At 45.5% G+C, this 21,368-nt stretch overlaps 1 protein-coding gene across 1 annotated transcript in view; it reads left to right on the forward strand.

The window, feature by feature from the left end:
* The window catches only part of LGR6 (leucine rich repeat containing G protein-coupled receptor 6), a 170,633-nt gene that overhangs the window by 94,529 nt on the left and 54,736 nt on the right, over window positions 1–21,368 (forward strand). The window contains exon 5 of the mRNA XM_066624681.1: window positions 18,662–18,877. Within this exon, the coding sequence (XP_066480778.1) occupies window positions 18,662–18,877 (216 nt within the window). The remainder of the gene's footprint in view (window positions 1–18,661; window positions 18,878–21,368) is intronic.

Here is a 21,368-nt window from a genome sequence, read left to right on the forward strand (position 1 = left end):
TGCCGTAAACCCAAGATAGGATTGGGCTTCCAAAAATATTTAAGATAAATATGGATTGGTCAAATTTGTTCACACCACTTGCCCCCATCATACTCCAGACAAGCTTTAACAAATGACATCACCTTTTTCCCCCATACAGGAAGGGATTCATTTCTTCTAGCCAGGCAAGCAATTAGAAATTGGGAGGTTGCCAAAAATCTTGGGTGAGTGTGTTTAAGAAACCACTATCATAAGCTGAGATTCACAATGCATATTCTTGTCCTGTATCCAAGTGAATAAGCTATATGGCAAACTGAAGTGAGAAATCTTGATTTGATAAAGGCAAGAAAAATGAAATGCATCGGGCAGCCCAAACATAACCCACGCTGGCATGGTGAGGCTGGCTGACCTGCCCCGTATCTAACGCTGGGTTGGGGCTGAAAGCAGCTCAGCACAGGGCAAGGGCAATAGCTTCCCCTTATCCTGGTAAAGCTGCAACAGTCCCAATGGGGCTACTTGCTCCGGGCTACCCAGGAGTGGGGATAGGATCTGGTATAAGAGCCCACTCACCAGCCGCCCACCCATGGGCCCATCCGCTGCCCATTCTCCCCTCCCCAAAATGCCGCCTCCTCGCCTTCCACCCCCCAGACCCCTGCACCAACCTGACTCAGCCAGTGCAGGCTTACCTCTTGTGCCAGCCAAGCGGGGCTTGCGTTGGCGTCCTTCTCTCCTGGTGAAGTGAAAGTGCTTTACGGCACTTTCACGACACTGTTGGGCCGGTGCAAGGGACTTGCACTGGCCCATCGTCATTTCTGGTTTGTACCCTAATTCTCATGATTCAGTTGGTCTTGGCACTGGTCCCTTCTCTGTTTGAGTAAAGATCAATATGAACCCAGTAGTCAGAAAACATTTAGTTGCACGACTATTCTTGGTATCACTTGTGGCTTGTTAGGCTTTTGCCTTAGGTGAGATACAAAGACATGTGTATGCACTTTTATTTCCATATATACAGGGGCATCTCTGATTTCTTCTAACCAAAGCTTTTTGAATTACAGTGAAAGATTTCTTAGAGAGGTTCCTGATTTTTGAGAGTACAGAGGCAAGACTGAAATACAGGATTTTTAAAATTATTTTTATTATTTTTTTTATATTTATATTCCACTTGTAAACAATAAAGATTCCTCAGATGTTCTTATGCATGCACACGGAAGATCCCAGCCTGAGTATTTGTGACTCAACAATTACTTTTCACATTTATATAACAGAAGTTCATCAAAGTTCCTCATGATTATCTCAAGTGAGGAAAGTGGAGAAGAAGCTTGGGGAGCTGAGCCATGGCAGAGTGCAGTTATAGACTCAACACGTTGAACAGTGCCTAGTCAAAAACTGGCAACTGGCAATTTCTCTACGTGTGTTTTAAGGCAAGTGAGGAGATGCAGATGCAAAAGTAGCCTTTGCTTTATATTGGCTGGTTGCTCTCCCTAGTCTTACTACCTTATAAAATGCTTCCAAAATTGACTTCAAACAATTGGAGGAAAAAGGTGTATTTGGTTAGGTATAGTCCTTCAATACGTTGACCTCTCTTGTTCCACTTCGTGCAAAGAGCCAGTAGCCTATCTTCGTCCATGGTTCCAGCATACCACACTGTTCGTATCTTTAGAATCCTTGTGGAAACAGATGGAAAGAGAATACCAAAGTAAGATTTTATTTTTTTTAATCTATGAGTAGGATAATTGTCATCATCATTATCACTGAAGATTGAAATGCAAGGATTTACTTCTTGGAAGTTTCATGGACAAGTGCTTTGATGTTCACAAAGGAGAAGCCTACCCCACCAGACAAGGTTGTTGTAAGCATATATATTCTGATGATGGATGGAAGGAAGGAAAGGAATCACTTTGGAATTAGCATAGCCTGAAAGCATGTTCCTGCTTTCATAGACCACCTTTGATCTGTTTGAAATGTGACAGCTCATTGTAAAAGTAATATTGCTCCATATAAATCATTTGTGCTTTTGATAGAATGTGCTTTTAGTTATTTGGGGGGGGGGGGAGAAATCATTTCCACTGAGTGCTTAAAAGATAAAAAGCAACAGTAATCATAATCATTGGCATCCTTCAGTCTCGGGAGACTATGGTATCGCGCTCTGAAAAGTGGTTCTGGAACAGCGTCAAATGTGGCTGCAGAGGCCAATTTGGGAGTGACAATCCCTTCCACACTGGGAGCAAATGTAGTCTGTCCATGGTGTGTCTCCCTGGCTGTGGGCCTTCCTTCTTTGCCTCTTTGCCTCAGTCTGTTGGGCAAGTGCCTCTTCAAACTGGGAGAGGCCATGCTGCACAGCCTGCCTCCAAGCAGGATGCTCAGAGGCCAAAGTTTCCCATCTGTTGAGGTCCATTCCTAAGGCCTTCAGATCTCTCTTGCAGATGTCCTTGTATCGAAGCTGTGGTCTACCTGTAGGGTGTTTTCTCTGCACGAGTTCGCCATAGAGGAGATTCTTTGGGATCTGGCCATCGCCCATTCTCATGACATGACCAAGCCAACGCAGGCGTCTCTGTTTCAGCAGTGTATACATGCTAGGGATTCCAGCTCATTCCAAGACTGTGTTGTTTGGAACCTTGTCCTGTCAGGTGATACCGAAGATGTGTCGGAGGCAGCGCATGTGGAAAGCATTCAGCTTTCTCTTGTGTCATGTGTGAAGAGTCCATGACTCACTGCAGCACAGAAGCGTACTCAAGACACAAGCTCTGTAGACCTGGATCTTGGTATGTTCCATCAGCATCTTGTTGGACCAGACTCTCTTTGAGAGTCTGGAAAACGTGGTAGCTGCTTTATCAATGCGTTTATTTAGCTCAGTATCGAGAGAAAGAGTGTCAGAGATCGTTGAGCGAAAGTACACAAAGTCATGGACAACCTCCAGTTCATGCGCAGAGATTGTAATGTAGGGAGGCGAGTCCACATCCTGAACCAGGACCTGTGTTTTCTTCAGGCTGATTGTCAGTCCAAAGTCTTGGCAGGCCTTGCTAAAATGATCCATGAGCTGCTGAAGATCTTTGGCAGAGTGGGCGGTGACAACTGCATTGTCGGCAAAGAGAAAGTCACGCAGACATTTCAACAGGAGTTTGGACTTTACTCTCAGTCTGGAGAGGTTGAAGAGCTTTCTGTCTGATCTGGTCCGGTGATAGATGCCTTCTGTTGCAGTCCCAAAGGCATGCTTCAGCAGTACAGTGAAGAAAATCTCAAACAAAGTCGGAGCAAGAACACAGCTCTGCTTCACTCCGCTTCGGATGTCAAAGGGGTCTGATGTAGAGCCATCAAAGACTGCAGTGCCCTTCATGTCCTCATGGAAAGACCTTATGATGCTGAGGAGCCTGGGTGGACATCCGATCTTGAGGAGAATCTTGAAGAGGCTAGTCGAAAGCCTTCGTGAGATCTATGAAGGCTATAAAGAGTGGCTGTCATTGTTCCCTGCATTTCTGCTGCAGCTATCTAAGGGAGAATACCATATCAGTAGTGGACCTTTTGGTCCACCTGTTGGTCTATCCAGAATCCGCACTGCGATTCTGGATAGACACTCTCTGCAAGTACCTGGAGCCTCTTTAGTGCAACTCGGGCAAACACTTTCCTACAACGCTAAGGAGAGAGATGCAGGTAGTTACTGCCGTCACCCCTGTTGCCTTTGTTCTTGTGACGTGACGATGTTTGCATCCCTCATGTCCTGTGGTACTCCACCTTCTCTTCAGCAGACACTGAGGATTTCATGCAGCTCAGTGGCAATGATCTCTTTGCAGCACTTTAGGACCTCAGCAGGGATGCTGTCTTTCCCAAGTGGCTTGCCAGAGGCAAGGGAGTCCAGGGCCACGTGAAGTTCACTGTCAAGCTCCTCCAACACAGGCAGTCAACAGTAATAGAGTGAAGGTAATTTAACATCCATTTACCATTTATTGTCTTGGATCTGATTTTGTGGCAAGGCCAGGTTAAGTGTTGTTACTGTAATTTATGAGGCATAAGTTTTTCATGGAGCACAAGAAAAGTGAGCCCTCTGGCTAGTTGAAAAGAAGGCAGCAAGCAATTGTTGACTGAATCCAGAGCAGTCCAGGTTTGGACAAAGCAGTCATGGATGCATACAGTGAAAAGTTGTGAGAATCAAATCTGTGTGCAGACGCGTGTGGCCTCTGGGACACCAAGTGCCTCTGGGAACTAAGTGCCAGGTAAGGCACAAGAGTTTAGCATCTGGGCGAGGAGAAGGCAAGGAGACCTCTGAGTTTTGGAGAAGGAGAGGAGGAGGAGCAGGAGGAGGAGGTAAGTGTACGCATTCTAACGCTTTGTCTTTCTAACTCCCTGTCTTCTAACCTTAACCTTACCTTTAAAGCAACCTTAAATCAAAATTGAAAGTTAGCACCTAAGGGAGGTACATAGGGCTACTCGTGAGTAAGAGCAGAGTCCTACTCGTGAGTAAGTGCCCAAGGGTCAGGCATTTAAATCAAAGTTGAAAGTTAGCTGCACCTAAGGTAGCACTTAATCGAAGGAAGGGAGGAGGATAAAGTGGAAAGCAGGTTTTTTCTACTTGTTAAATTAAACCTATACTTAACCCAGGTTAAACCTAATCTAAGTTAGAACATAACCTAAACAGGTCAGTAAATTGGGACACAGGATCTAGAGAGCAATAAATAAGTAAACAAACCCAAATAAAAACTAGCTTGAGGTTACAAAAACAGTCCAGCCTAAGAGAACAGAACTAGGAGGGAAAGGACCTAGGAAGGGCCAATTCCCAACCCATTAAGAGCCCCATTAGGCTAATCCAAGCAGTCCATTCAGGAGCCTGCAGAGTAGGTCACGCCCATCAGCAGCCATTTGCCTTCCTGAGCTTTTGTAAACTCACCTGGGAAGGCCAGCCCCCTTTCAATCAGGAAGGAAGGAGGGGGGAGGAGCCAGCCAGGAGTCTAAAGCTAGGCAGGCCATCGCGTGAGGCTCTCTGCAGACGCGTGTGGCCTCTGGGAACCAAGTGCCAGGTAAGGCACAAGAGTTTAGCATCTGGGCGAGTTCAGCAGCAGGGCGAGGAGGCCAGGGCCCCATACGCTGCCCTTCCTCTTCCCTAGAGAAAAGGGCTGCTATCCAGTGTACGGTTTTTAAAAGGACCCCTAAATAAAACAACAACAACAACAAAAAAAAGCTATGCAGTCAGCCAGCCAGCAGCAGGGTGGGGGCTATCCAGTGTTCTGCATCGAGTGCCACATGTATGATTATATGCCTCTGGGGCATAAGTCATGGGTGTGTCCTCGATGCAAGGAGCTCCAGGCTCTCAGGGAACGCGTCCGCTCCCTTGAAGCCTTGGTGGCTGACCTGGAGAAGCGCAGGCAGCCAGAGGAGGACCGTGGGGAGACTTCTGGGGACGATCAGGCTTCGTCCCAACCTCAGGCGTGCAGCTCCTCGGCTGCCCGGGTGGGAAGTCTCGGGACTGGAGGACGTCATCCTGGAGAGGAGGGAAACAATCCCCTAGGGGGGATCCCTTCTCCAGGGAATGGGCCCGTATCCGAGCGCACTCGGGATACTCCTCGGCGGGAGGGGGGTCGGGGGCTTCTTGTAGTGGGGGATTCGATTATTAGAAACATAGAGAGGGGGGTTTGCGACGGATGCGAGGACCGCATGGTGACTTGCCTGCCTGGTGCGAAGGTTGCGGACATCACTTCTCGTCTAGACAGGCTGGTAGACAGTGCTGGGGGAGAGGTAGCGGCTGTGGTGCATGTCGGCACCAACGATGTGGGCAAGTGTAGCTGGGAGGTCCTGGAGGCCAAATTTAGGCTTTTAGGCAGGAAGCTGAAAGCCAGGACCTCAAAGGTAGCGTTCTCTGAAGTGCTACCTGTTCCACGCGCAGGGCCAGCTAGGCAGGCGGAGATCAGGGGTCTCAATGCGTGGATGAGACGGTGGTGTAGGGAGGAGGGGTTTAGATTCGTTAGGCACTGGGGAACATTTTGGGACAAGCGGGGCCTGTACAAGAGGGACGGGCTCCATTTGAACCAGAATGGAACCAGACTGCTGGCGCATAACATTAAAAAGGTGGCAGAGCAGCTTTTAAACTGATCCCTGGGGGAAGGCCGACAGGAGCCGAGGGGCATCCGGTTCGGGACTCCTCATCCCTATGGGATGAGGATGGGGAGGTTAGAGAACAACAAGACAAAGGCAGGGTAGGAGAAGAAATTGGGAAAGGTAGGGAGATGGGATGTGATAGACGGTTTGGCACAATGAGAGGATGCGAGGACAAAGTAGCGAATAAGCAGCCCATCCTGGGGCATTCCGTGTACAAATGCTTTTATGCGAATGCCCGAAGTCTACGAGCAAAGGTGGGAGAACTGGAATGTCTGGTGACAAGGGAAAATATTGACATAGTGGGCATAACGGAAACCTGGTGGAATGCGGAGAATCAGTGGGATACCGCAATCCCGGGCTATAAACTCTACAGGAGGGACAGGCAGGGGCGTGTTGGAGGTGGGGTGGCCCTTTATGTTAAGGAAGGGATAGAATCCAGCAAAGTAGAGATTGAAGGTGGGTCCGACTCCACCGTAGAATCTCTGTGGGTTAAATTACCAGGCTTGTGCAGCGATGTAATACTGGGGGCGTGCTATCGTCCTCCAGACCAGAAATCTGATGGGGACCTTGAAATGAGGAAACAGATCAGGGAGGTGACAAGGAAGGACAGGGTTGTAATCATGGGGGACTTCAATTATCCTCATATTGACTGGGTCAATTTGTGTTCTGGTCACGATAAGGAAACTGGATTTCTTGACGTGCTGAATGACTGTGGCTTAGATCAGCTAGTCACGGAGCCCACCAGAGGACAGGTGACTCTGGATTTAATTTTGTGCGGTACGCAGGACCTGGTTAGAGATGTAAACGTTACTGAGCCATTGGGGAACAGTGATCATGCTGCGAACCGTTTTGACGTGCACGTTGGGGGAAGAATACCGGGCAAATCTCTAACAAAAACCCTTGACTTCCGACGGGCGGACTTCCCTCAAATGAGGAGGCTGGTTAGAAGGAGGTTGAAAGGGAGGGTAAAAAGAGTCCAGTCTCTCCAGAATGCATGGAGGCTGCTTAAAACAACAGTAATAGAGGCCCAGCAGAGGTGTATATCGCAAAGAAAGAAGGGTTCCACTAAATCCAGGAGAGTGCTCGCATGGCTAACCAGCCAAGTTAGAGAGGCTGTGAAGGGCAAGGAAGCTTCCTTCCGTAAATGGAAGTCTTGCCCTAATGAAGAGAATAAAAAGGAACATAAACTGTGGCAAAAGAAATGTAAGAAGGTGATAGGGGAGGCCAAGCGAGACTATGAGGAACGCATGGCCAGCAACATTAAGGGGAATAATAAAAGCTTCTTCAAATATGTTAGAAGCAGGAAACCCGCCAGAGAAGCGGTTGGCCCTCTGGATGGTGAGGGAGGGAAAGGGGAGATAAAAGGAGACTTAGAGATGGCAGAGAAATTAAATGAGTTCTTTGCATCTGTCTTCACGGCAGAAGACCTCGGGCAGATACCGCTGCCCGAACGGCCCCTCCTGACCGAGGAGTTAAGTCAGATAGAGGTTAAAAGAGAAGATATTTCAGACCTCATTGATAAATTAAAGATCAATAAGTCACCGGGCCCTGATGGCATCCACCCAAGGGTTATTAAGGAATTGAAGAATGAAGTTGCAGATCTCTTGACTAAGGTATGCAACTTGTCCCTCAAAACGGCCACAGTGCCAGAAGATTGGAGGATAGCAAATGTCACGCCTATTTTTAAAAAGGGAAAGAGGGGGGACCCGGGAAACTATAGGCCGGTCAGCCTAACATCCATACCGGGTAAGATGGTGGAATGCCTCATCAAAGATAGGATCTCAAAACACATAGACGAACAGGCCTTGCTGAGGGAGAGTCAGCATGGCTTCTGTAAGGGTAAGTCTTGCCTCACGAACCTTATAGAATTCTTTGAAAAGGTCAACAGGCATGTGGATGCGGGAGAACCCGTGGACATTATATATCTGGACTTTCAGAAGGCGTTTGACACGGTCCCTCACCAAAGGCTACTGAAAAAACTCCACAGTCAGGGAATTAGAGGACAGGTCCTCTCGTGGATTGAGAACTGGTTGGAGGCCAGGAAGCAGAGAGTGGGTGTCAATGGGCAATTTTCACAATGGAGAGAGGTGAAAAGCGGTGTGCCCCAAGGATCTGTCCTGGGACCGGTGCTTTTCAACCTCTTCATAAATGACCTGGAGACAGGGTTGAGCAGTGAAGTGGCTAAGTTTGCAGACGACACCAAACTTTTCCGAGTGGTGAAGACCAGAAGTGATTGTGAGGAGCTCCAGAAGGATCTCTCCAGACTGGCAGAATGGGCAGCAAAATGGCAGATGCGCTTCAATGTCAGTAAGTGTAAAGTCATGCACATTGGGGCAAAAAATCAAAACTTTAGATATAGGCTGATGGGTTCTGAGCTGTCTGTGACAGATCAGGAGAGAGATCTTGGGGTGGTGGTGGACAGGTCGATGAAAGTGTCGACCCAATGTGCGGTGGCAGTGAAGAAGGCCAATTCTATGCTTGGGATCATTAGGAAGGGTATTGAGAACAAAACAGTTAGTATTATAATGCCGTTGTACAAATCGATGGTAAGGCCACACCTGGAGTATTGTGTCCAGTTCTGGTCGCCGCATCTCAAAAAAGACATAGTGGAAATGGAAAAGGTGCAAAAGAGAGCGACTAAGATGATTACGGGGCTGGGGCACCTTCCTTATGAGGAAAGGCTACGGCGTTTGGGCCTCTTCAGCCTAGAAAAGAGACGCTTGAGGGGGGACATGATTGAGACATACAAAATTATGCAGGGGATGGACAGAGTGGATAGGGAGATGCTCTTTACACTCTCACATAATACCAGAACCAGGGGACATCCACTAAAATTGAGTGTTGGGCGGGTTAGGACAGACAAAAGAAAATATTTCTTTACTCAGCGCGTGGTCAGTCTGTGGAACTCCTTGCCACAGGATGTGGTGCTGGCGTCTAGCCTAGATGCCTTTAAAAGGGGATTGGACGAGTTTCTGGAGGAAAAATCCATTATGGGGTACAAGCCATGATGTGTATGCGCAACCTCCTGATTTTAGGAATGGGTTAAGTCAGAATGCCAGATGTAGGGGAGAGCACCAGGATGAGGTCTCTTGTTATCTGGTGTGCTCCCTGGGGCATTTGGTGGGCCGCTGTGAGATACAGGAAGCTGGACTAGATGGGCCTATGGCCTGATCCAGTGGGGCTGTTCTTATGTTCTTATGTTCTTATGTGTGGAAACCACACTGTTCTTGGAACCCTTCCTCCATATATAATATCTGAATATAATAGATTCGTAGTATCTCACACACTGCTGTTACCCCATGATGATACCCACTGTGTTCTAGTGATAACTAGCAAGCAAAATAATGGGAATCCCAGGATTGTTTGAGGTAGAGAAAGCCCATTGAATACATAAGTCATATGTTGTGAACTGAGTAGGTCAAAAGAGGATCTCCTTTTCTCCATTTGTTTCAAATCTGCTGCCTGTGGCAATCTCACAGCCCAAGCCTATGCATGTCTACTCAGAAGTAAATCCCATTAGCATCAATGGGGCTTACTCCCAGGAAAGTGTGGATAGGATTGGGCTGTCAGTCAACTCATGTTTATATGGAAGTAAGTCTGACTATTGATCAAGCTTCCTACCAATTTCATATGCAGAGTATTGCAGTCATAACTGCAGTCAGAGTCATTGTGTTGCTCCTGCACGTTCTTAAATTATATGTGGAAAGATAATAATAGTGCCCTATTAGTTTTCTTTCACATGGGCCTCATCTTGTATTAAGTATCAATTTTTTTGCTAACTTATTTCTAATGTAAGCATTCAGCAGAATCAAAAGGTAAAATTTATTTTGGGCTATACCACTGTTTCTCAGACTGTGAGTCAGGACCCACTAGGTGGTCATGAACCAATTTGAGGTGGGTCGCATAGCACCTAGCTCAGCCGCCACTGAAAATACGGAGCTGAAAATACAGGGAACAGAGTTGCTGGGCAAGGCAGGCTCCTGGTGGGAGAGAGGCATGGTACTTTACCCTGAATAGATTGGATGATGTGATGCTGGAAGGGGAAAACTGTGTGATTGGAGAAGGATCCAATCTGCATTCTGCTTTAACTTCTGAACTGGAATGTTTGAATTCCAAGATATGCAAAATAACAGCACAAGCATGCTATGCAATGGGTCCTTTGGCTGATCACGGTTTAGGCTTGATGCCTAAATTGATGATGTCCCTTCCGGCTATGACATCACTTCCAGGTTAATTACATCACTTCCAATGGATCCTGACAGATTATCTATGCTAAAAAGTTTGAGAACCACTGGGCTGCACCATTCCAGACTCCAGATGGGAAGGGTTTGTACAGTCTCCTCCCTTACAACCGCCCTGCCCCAATTGGAAATTTAGCAAGTAAGAAATGGGGGTTCTTCCTGAAGTAGTGCTTTTTCTGTGTGCATTGAGGGGTTTCTGTGTTTGTTTTTTTAATGAGGGAGCACGCAACATTTTTCAGCCTTGTACTTAGAATTGATATGATCCAATAAAAGTTTTATTCATTTCCACTAAATGTATAAACTGGTTCAGAGAAACTAGATACTAAAGGAAAAGAGTATCTAGAGAGGTAGAATTGTATACTTGTCTCCATTTATCTATTTTATAGAACTCCTCATTGTAGTCTATTATAATTCCAAGCATACGAACTCCCCTACTGTAATCAGCATATGGGAACCATTGTCAGTCTCCCTGTTGCACTGACACATCTACTGTATTTTACATCTGGGACCTATCAACCCAGCTGCCCAGACACATCTACTGTATGGAACATCTGGGACCAATCTCCCATTTTCCCTGTTCTTTGGCTTGTCACTAAGGGAACTGTAACAAGTCATGCGCTAAAGTGAGGGGTTCAGGGTCATGGATCTCCTTAATCAAGGTCAATAAGAAGCACATTGGATTTTATCTTGTTGTTCATGTCCTTCTACATGTGTACGTGGGATCTGTTGTTAGTGTCTGTCATGCCTTGGCTAGAGAGGCATGGATGGGGAGGGGGAACAGAGGGCCAGAGGCAGTAGGAGCACTTAAGGGTGAACCAGGGTCAGGTACCAGGGTCAGGGCGAGGGCCAGAGGCAGAAAGAGTAATCAGAGCCAGGCTGAGATCAGGTACTGTGGGCCCAATCCTATCCCATTTTCAAGGGCCGATGCAGCCGTGCCAATGGGGCATGCACTGCATTCTGTAGCTGGGACGCAATCACAGAGGCCTCCTTAAGGTGAGGGAACATTTGTTCCCTTACCTCGGGGCTGCATTGCGGATGCACCTGTGCTGGAAAATTCGATAGGATTGGGCCCTGAGTCCCAATCTTATCCACACTTTCCTGGAAGTAAGTCCCATTAAACAGAATAGGAGCTTCTCTGTGGACATGTATAGGATTGTGCCCTGAGTCTGTCAAGCAGAGACTAGAAGGAGGCAAGGCAGGGCAAGGTAAGGAAAGGAAAGGCAGGTTAAATTGACTTTGCAGCTCTGATGAGTTGCTCAGTGGCTGGACTGGGCTAGAGGCAAAGATTTCATAAATTCCCAGCTGACCAAAGCCAGACCAGAATCAGCTGATTGTACCCTGAGGGTATCCTTGGTCCATGAAGTTTTCATCCTTCTGACTTGCTCATGGATTAGGTCATGGTAGGTGCAGGAGGTCTTGATTCAAGACACACAGATGTACTACACAGAGACATACACACACATACTGATGCTTTATAGCAGGGGTATCCAAACTTTTTGGCAGGAGGACCACAGCACCTCTCTGACACTGTGCTGGGGGTGGGGTGGGGGGTAAGAATTAATTTACATTTCAAATTTGAATAAATTTACATAAATGAATATAGTAGAGATGGAACTTATATAAATGAATGAAGGTCTTGCAGTAGCTCAAGGCCTATAAAAGACCTTGCACAAAGCAAGGCCGGCCTTTCCTTCACTGCCACTGCTGCATCACAGATGTAAAACAGCAAGCAGTGGAAGGGCACCCTCGTCCCACAGCTCATGCAAGAGGGCAAACAGTTGTCCTCACGCTGAGAGCAGTTGCATCAGGCCAGAACAGGCTCCAGCAAGTCTCCAGAGGGCCAGAGGCTCGTTGAAGACTGGGGGCTCCTCGTGGGCTGGATTGGGAGTCCCCAAGGGAGTCCCCATGGGCCGGATTGGCAGTCCCGCAAGTGGCCTCTGGGTCGGGGTTTGGGCACCCCTACTTTATAGTGACATGTTTACGGAAGGGTCCATCACATTTTTAGGCTCTGCACAGGCTTGCTAAAAAGGCAAACATCCAACCTGAGAGAGATCATTTAGTTGTTTTCTCAGTTCATTTTTCTGGGGAGATATTCAAAAACTATACCATGCCTGCATCCCCTCAGTCTAATGACAAAACTGGTGGGGAGCACCATAAAATTTAATCTTGAATATGGTATAAGTCCGAAAAGCAGCCATGCTCTATAATAAAAGTGAAATAAAGGAAACCAATGGCATAGCCATTGCCACCTTTCCTTATGGACGTTTTCCTGTGCTCAGTGCTGGCGCCACGTTGCCGGGAGTCATGGAGTAGGGTCCTGCCTTGGAGTTTCCATGGTACCCCCTGCCTGCCCCTGGATAGTACATTGAGTGCAGCCACTGATACTGAGGGTTCAGGGGTTGACCTGGCCACGTGGTCCCTTTGATGTCTGTGCTTTTATCTGCTGCATGACAGGCAAAACATTTGACAGACTAAGCTTTTCCTGAAATTGAGATGCACTGATGGGAAAAGCAGCTTTGCCAGAAATAAAGGTTCTTCCTATAGGCAAAATAAAATAATGGAAACAAAATGTTTCACATGACGAGGTTATACATTGGCCACCTGGAGTTATCCAATAACAATTTACCCTCTTCATGCTATTTAGGCTGCAATCCTATCCACACTTACCTGGGAGTAAGCCCCATTGACTATAATGGGACTTACTTCTGAGTAGACATGCATAGGATTGGGCTCTTAATGGATTAACTAATCCAATAAATTAAAAAAATTAAAAAACAGATTCCATTGTATTTTATTTTTTGTTTGCGTTTTTCTTTAACCTTAGAAAAATAGTCTCTTCATTGTAAATAATGAGTTTGCCTAATAAAAGGTATGATTTCTTTTATTCCTTTTCACCAAGCAAAGGTTTGCCATCATGCTAAATGTAGAGAACAAGCTAGGTGGAAGAAGGCAACAGTTAGGACAATAATGTAAGAAGTCTTGGAAAAGATTGCTATTTTACACAGCATATGGATCAAAGCCAGTCAGTCTAGTCATTCCTGCCTGGCTTTTGACTCTTGTGCAGTAGTGTAGGTATGACTTGGCTGTTATATCACCTGTCAGCACATGTTGTTCATTTAGAAAAATGGGCAGGTGACTGTCACTGAATGATTCACTAGCCTTTCCTTTTGAAAGCAGTTCAATGGCCTGTCCATATATGAGCTGTGACAAAATCATGTAGTTGAATGGTGGAAGCCTTTGTTTCCAGCTGTTTCTCAACACACGGATACCATCAAAGCAAAATAGACAGTAAACATGCTGAGATCAATGTCCCAATGTTTGGCAGCAGGTCTAGTATTATCATGAAGCAATGTGAAGCAATTGCTTTGGGCCACTTATTGAGAGTACCCTTTTCCTGTTTCCAATTCTGAGCATGATGTATTCCCCTGATCTTTTGCTCTGGGTGTGTAAATGTCTGGGGGTGACACTGTTGGCAGCGTAAGAACATTTGGATCCTGCTTCACATTCTTTTAACCCTCAAACTAAGGCTACACATAGAAGTGAGATTGTCAAGAACATCCCTAATCCAAGGCTTGAAGGAGAGTTTGTTGGCAAAGTAACAAGGGGATCCCAAGTTTGTTCCCAGTTTGGAAGTCTTCAAGTTTTTTTTACAAAGATAACAACAAAGGGCACATCCATGCTACAAATTTAAATTTAGAATTCTTCTGCAAAAGGATTATGGGAACAATAGTAATTTTTGAAAGTGTTCTCAACACCTGAGAACACATGAGATTTCTAATCCCTTCCACAGTTACTGTTTCCATGGTTCTTTTGTAAGGAGCTTCAGGAATTCAACTGGCTTGAAACTGGTTTTAATTTGCAACATAGTGTCATGCCTTGGCAATGGTTGGTACAGGCCACAGTGGATAATCAGGGAGCAAAGGGACAGAGGCAGAAGGTGTTATCAGGACCAAGCTGGGTAAGTCAGGCCCTAATCCTATGTCCCGCCATCAGTGCCGAGCAGCTGTGCCAAAAAGGCACATGGGAGGGACACATAGTGGGAAGGGTTGATCAGAAGGCAAATGGGAGATAAGTAAAAATGTTTTTACTTACTTCTGGGTAAACCCTCAGCCACCTATGTGTCTCCTTGGAATATGTCAGTGCCACCTGTTTTGGTGAGGCTTGTCATAGGAGGGGAAAAGGGCAGGGAGATTTTCAAAAGAAGGGATAAGATCCAGCGTACACCATTGCTGCTGGATCAACATTGTCCCTCCCTCTTCCCTCCCCAGATGACTGCCCCTGAATGCCCAGATCCTCCCCTCCCCCACAATCCACCACCCAACCCTGGCTTACCTGCAGGTTGTTGCAGCAACAGCTCAAGAAAAACCACCAGCAGGGCTCTGTGCACGCCACCATGTTGCCTGTTACCACAGAACGCTGTTGCTCAGCTGTAACTAGCCCACTAGGATTAGGCTGTCAGTTATACTGAGACATCAGGTAGAAGACATAGTCAGGACCAGGCTGCGGTCAGGTGCCAAGTGGAACCAGCCAACAGCAAGCCAAAAGCTACCAAGCAAATGGGTTCAAATTGTCACTTTGACAAGTTGCTCAGTTTGCTGGACTGGCTTGGCAACATGGCTTTGATAAGGTCAAGTGAACAGCTGACTGCATTCAGGCTGGGTCAGCTGACTCATCAAGTCTAGCACTGCTCCCTAGAAGGTGTCATTGCTGCATATTTACTTGGTCTGGATGGCACAAGAGGAATAGTGCCAGACAGTCAAGACCACCACTCTTAGACATTCTCAGACTACCCAGAAAAAGGAGTGGGTTCAGACTTTTGGAGTAAAACACTGAATCCAAACATACATTTCACTGTTAAAATTGCAATGTGTGGATGCATGACAGACTTGAATCAAAACAATTGCAGAGAGAGAGAGAGAGAGAGCATTGCTATGTCCAGCCTGTAAGACTTTGCCCTTCTTCACAGGCTTTTATACTTATTCTCCATAGAAAGCACTCTAGGAAGGCAAGTTATCACACACTCCCAAAACCCCGTTCCCAATGCATGACTGAGCACCATTTTGATAATTTCTTATTTGCCGAGTATTTTTTCCTAATGCTCTTTTTACATACTTCCCAGTGACCACACACATATCTATTGTTTTATCTGCCCCCTTCCTCCCCAGCTTTCTTGCTGCAACTTCTGTTGCTTTAGCTCACAGACCATTACAACTCCAGTACCAAAAATGTTCTTGACTGTTAACTTCTGCCCATTGAGTCTTCTTGGCAAGCTCCATTGATGTTGCCAGAGTCTGTCCCATTACAATGGTATTGTCCTCATTTTCCTTGTTGGACGGTTGTGGAATCCAATCCTGTGCCTGTCTACTCAGAAGTAAGTTCCATTATAGTGAATGGGGCTTACTGTGGCTAGGATGGCAGCCTCAGGGCCCAATCCTGTGCCTGTCTACTCAGAAGTCAGTCCCATTAGAGGCAGTGGGGCTTCCTCCCAGGAAAGTGTGGAGAGGACTGCAGCCTCAGAGCCCCTCCTCTGCCTGTCTACTCAGAAGTCAGTCCCACTAGGGGCAGTGGGGCTTCCTCCCAGGAAGGTGTGGAGAGGACTGCAGCCTCAGAGCCCCTCCTCTGCCTGTCTACTCAGGCTGCAAGGCTATGGCACTTTCCTGGGAGTGTTTTATTGTTGGCATCCTTCAGTCTCGGAAGACTATGGTGTCACGCTCTGATTGATGGTTCTGGAACAGAGTGTCCTCTCCAGTGCGCAAAGCCTGAGTAAAGTAGGTATGGAGGATAGGCTGTTACCCATGCAGCAAATCCCCCCTCTCCATGTCACTGAAATGGTCCAATGGAAAGGCAGAGGCCAATACGGTTGGTTCCGGCAGCGTGGCAGGAGTTGCCAGAACGTGACTGTGTTCAGCCATGAACTGCCTCAGGGACTCCAGCTCCAGATTTTGCCTCGAGGTTGACTCCTGAAGCCTTTTCCATAACTGGATGTAGCCACAAGGCAGTGGAGGTTTGGGATCAGAGTTTTCCTTCTCTCAGATGAGCTGCCTTCCCAGGCTGACGAGTCCCATCTACTGTTTAGTCGCCTTTTACGACAAGTACAGCCAAACTGAGGGCCTATTCTTATCCCCAGCCCCCAGGGGAACACAATGGAACTTACTTCTGAGTAGACATGCATAGGCTTGGGCTCTCAGGCTGCAAGGCTATGCACCCTTTCCCAGGAACAAGCCCCATTGAGCACAATGAGACTTACTTCTGAGTAGACACGCCTAGGCTCGTGCTGCAGATTGGCATGGGGTCTGCACCAGCCAGCTTCCTTCCTCTCCGCCAAGCCAGTACCTGGCTTAAATCTTAAACAAAGATTTAAACATCATTCTCTGTGGAAATGGAGCAAGTTGGCACTGGCCTGCTCTGTCTCCTAATCTGTCCAATTATCCCAGGTATAAACCATAATAGAAAGTGCTTAAGAAGTCATAATCACACAGTGCAGAAAGAGGAGATCGATGTGGTTGCTTTTTTGTTTTGCTTAATTGATATAATTAGCAGGTTTTGGGTGCCAGGGGAGCAGAGTTTATACTCCCTCCATCCCTTCTTGAAGAACAGTGTTACATTTGGGAGCAATTGCATTTGAGAGCATGAACCCTCCTGCACATTTTTAGAACAATCCAACTTGACTTTCAGCAAGCAACTTGAGTACATCAAACTGGTTCCGATCCTGGAAACCACGTTTCAGTCTACTTAATACTGTTAAATGTCATTATTTTCACTTCCTGCTTCCTTGTGTGCCTCACACAAGTTTCAGGGCAGCTTTGCATGTTCTTTCGAATAAGAGAGCACTGACAGTACTCATGCCTTTTGTAATAAGCTGTTTATTTGTATATATGCAGGTGGGGTGGGTAGCAATTGGACACATGTAGGCTTGCTTATCCTAACATTAGTTCCGAAACAGTAACATCCCAGAACTCAAAGTTGACCGCTAGTCAACTCTCCTTGTTGACCCCCCAAAACTTAGAACTTTCATGTCCTCTATCTAGCCAAATGCAAACTGCTCCCCTTTTCAGATCCATGCCCTCATACTTCAACTGGGTATAACCATTTCCAGATGGTTGTGAGCTGACCATTCAAATGTTTGAAATGGTCTGTTACCTGGTTGTCCACTAAGTAGTGTTCATTGCTAAGTGATCAAGTCAAGCTGAAGGGAGGTTTTGAAGAATAAAAGAACCGCATAGCTCATGCTTTTATTGGCTGTTAATGAACTCATTCAGGACAAGAGACCCAGCTGTTAAGACAGACATCAGCTGTGTTATTGTACATATGTTGCGCAGTAGCTGGGTTTTCAGATGTAAACAAGTCCAAAGTAGCTTTTCTTGAAATCATAAGGCAGATATTGAGAGCCTTATTATGGTTGATGAAGACATATCTAAATGCATTTTTAAAAGTCTTAGACATGGTTTCAAATGCATGGTTCTCTATAACATATACTGTAGCCAACAAGATTCCCTCATGCCTATGAATTTTTGAATATTTTTCATGTGTTCCCAAAATGATAGTAGTGTGGAAAAGGAAAAGGAAAACCTTGTTAGCACCTTGTGTTAAATCTGGCCTTTTTCAGAAACAGAATACTGGTCTGAGTGGACCATTGACCAGAACTTTAATGTCCTGGTCCACATACTTACTAGTCTGTGTTTTATGCAAAGAAATACTTTGTAGAAGGAAGCAAAGGCTTCAAGATAGCTCATGGAACATAAACTGGCATTCTCAGAAACAAATGTCTTCTATTGGCATTCTGTAAAGTTTTCTTTGTAGCACTTTCCTTCATTTTCTTTGTGCTGGAGCTATTCGTCTGATTGCAAGTTATTACTAAGCTCCAATTTGTATGGATTGGTTTTCCCAGAAGACTTGTTCCACCTTGTCTTAGCAATACCTTAGTGAGGATATGGGTGGGGCAAAACTTGCAGGAGCCAGGACCCTATTTTCTTCCCAAAATGCAGTTGGGGAATAAGAGGAGAAACAACAGTAAAACCAGCATTTGCAAGAATGTTTATGGAATAACTATGGCAACCGTAAAATTGTTGTCAGAGTTACTGTTCTTGCACCATGCCATGAGGATATAAACTACCTCACAGCCCTTCCTCCCATTTTCTCTCAAGGTAAAAAATCCACAGCTATGGAAGCAGATATGCCCTGAAAAAGAGACAAGATCTGGCAGTCATTTGGTACATGACAACCACATCTCCTGAGTCTCTGTGGAGAGCAACCTTTTGCTGCAGGCACTTGCTTGGGTTTTCAGTCATTCATGATAGCAGTACACTGTCTACACTGTGCACACAGATTTTGATTGGCTCTCTGTTTCTCTCCTTTAGGCGCCTGGATGCCAACATGATCTCTGTGGTACCTGAGAAGAGCTTTGAGGGACTGTCCTCCTTACGTCACCTTTGGTTGGATGATAATGCCCTGACAGAGATTCCTGTTAAAGCCCTCAATAACCTGCCAGCTCTGCAGGCCATGACACTGGCACTTAACCAAATTGGTCACATTCCTGACTATGCCTTCCAGAACCTCACCAGCCTTGTGGTGCTGTAAGTATTTGCTTTTTACTTAACATTGATACCAGCTGCTTGTTTTTTGACAAAGCACAGGGCACCTTTTCTTAAAATGTGCTGTTTGGGTACGTAGAAGAGAGTTGGAAAAGCAATGCTTTTCTCTGAGCAATACCTCATCAAGGAAATGTCCTCAGCTCATGATAGCAAATCAGGTTCATGAAGGCCTGGTTTTAGTAGCTGTAGACTCTGTTTTGCACTGTGTCATGTATATTTATAGATACTCATTTTTGAAAACTTGTGGTATCCCCTCCAAATACTTGACATTTCTAGCTTCTACATTATAGTTAACAATTTAAGCAAATGATATTGCTTTCAATGACCACCCATCCCCAGATGGGATAAATTTGCTTCACAGACAAGTAAGAAAGAATAAACATTCTCCAGTTGTAATTACATGGCTAACCAGCACTTTTGTAGCAGCTTAGTAGGTGGCGTCTGTTTCATTAACCAGTGATTTGTTGGTTTATTCATCTTCTAAAATAAAAGCTTATGTTTTAAATTAGTTAGCAATTTATTGTTTGGTTTTAGTTAGTATGTCCGCATGTAATTATCAAGTAACCCCTGGGGGCTGGGGATAAGAATAGGCCCTCAGTTTGGCTGTACTTGTCGTAAGAGGCGACTAAACAGCCACCCGGTAGATGGGACTCGTTAGCCTGGGAAGGCAGCTCATCTGAGAGAAGGAAAACTCTGATCCCAAACCTTTACTGCCTTGTGGCTACATCCAGTTATGGAAAAGGCTTCAGGAGTCAACCTCGAGGCAAAATCCGGAGTCCCTGAGGCAGTTCGTGGCTGAACACAGTCACATTCTGGCAACTCCTGCGACGCCACTGGAACCAACCGTATTGGCTTCTGCCTTTCCATTAGACCATTTCAGTGACATGGAGAGGGGGGATTTGCTGCATGGGTAACAGTCTGCCCTCCATATCTACTTTACCCAGGCTTCGCACACTGGAGAGGACACTCTGTTCCAGAACACTATTCAGAGCGCGATACCATAGTCTTCCGAGACTGAAGGATGCCAACAACAACAATTATCAAGTGCCCTAGAACTATTTTGAACCAGCAACACCCACTCTGGAAATACAACTCTGGAAATACACATGTTTGTGGGTAAAAACATCATTGGAAAACGAATGTCAGGCGAGCGCATAGCAAGTGTTCAATGCTTAGCATTAGAACACAATGATAACACAGGCCTACAAAATTAAGGGTCAGAAAAGTTTTTCCCAAACTTTATGGTGGTTTGATATGAATTTGGGGTGCTGATTCCAAAAATGGCATCTGTTTTGCCCTATCACATCTAGTTTTGGAGATTTAGTGTAGCCTCATTAATGAATGGTTCAAGCAGCTTCCTCATGAGGAAGCCATGGTGTAGGCTTCCTCATGAGGAAGCTGCTTGAACCATTCACTAAAGAGGCTATGCCGTGTCTCCAAAACTAGATGTGATATGGCAAAACGGATGCCATTTTTGGAATCAGCACCCCAAATATACCCAGGAATTGGTGTAAAGTTTAAGGAAGCAAAATGTGTGTTGGCCTGTGTAATGAAAGTCTAATGGGGAAAAGGCCATATCCTAAACATCTGGTGCATAGGTTCAGCTCCCTGGAAAAGTACAGAGGATGCTGGATGTTGGATGCTGCAAAGTACAGAGGATGCTGGGCTGGATGGGTCTTTGGCCTGATCCAGCGGTTCTCTTTTTCTTATGATTGTTTGAGAGAGACGCTTAGAAAAGTGTAAAAAAAAAAAAAAAGCCAGATAAACAGTTCATTTTTGCCTGGGATACTACCTGCCTCCTCCAGGTTCATTGTACAAGGCTTTTGAAAGTACTTGGAGACCAAAAAAAAAAAAAAAATCATATTATTCCTATTAATGCTAGAAACTAGAGCTACTTTGTTCTAGTTATAATGGGATGTTAAACCATGTACCTCAGGTGTGCTACTTTGCCATTGTAGAAAGTACTATAAATGTAGGGTTGATAGAAATATTCTTCCCAGGGCTGTATATAAATGGTTTTAGAGAAAACTGAGAGCTGTTTTGGTGTAGTGAATGAAGTGTCAAACTATGGCTAAGGAAATACTCAAAACTCATTTGGCCTTAAGACTCATTGGATGACCTTGAGTCAGGCACACTTTTTCATTTTAAACAGCCTCATAGATTTGGTGTAAGAATCAAATGAGGCACGTAGCCCCAAGTTCCTTGAAGGAGGAGTGGCAGACAAACATGATTAACAAGAATAAATTGTTCCTGGTACTTTTTACATATTGGCTATCTAAACTTTTGAAGAGTAGCTGTTCTCTTTTTCTGTATTGATACTCAGTAAATAGCACTTATTAGGACTAATTTATTACCTTGGATTTACAGGATATAATTCCATGGGAATATATTTATTGATTTCATATATATTGATATTTTGTATATCTTTATACAATGATTTCCAAGTGCATTTGGCCATGGAAATCTGCTAACC

The sequence above is a fragment of the Tiliqua scincoides genome, chromosome 4 (genome assembly GCF_035046505.1).
Source record: "Tiliqua scincoides isolate rTilSci1 chromosome 4, rTilSci1.hap2, whole genome shotgun sequence".
Lineage (NCBI taxonomy): Eukaryota > Metazoa > Chordata > Lepidosauria > Squamata > Scincidae > Tiliqua > Tiliqua scincoides.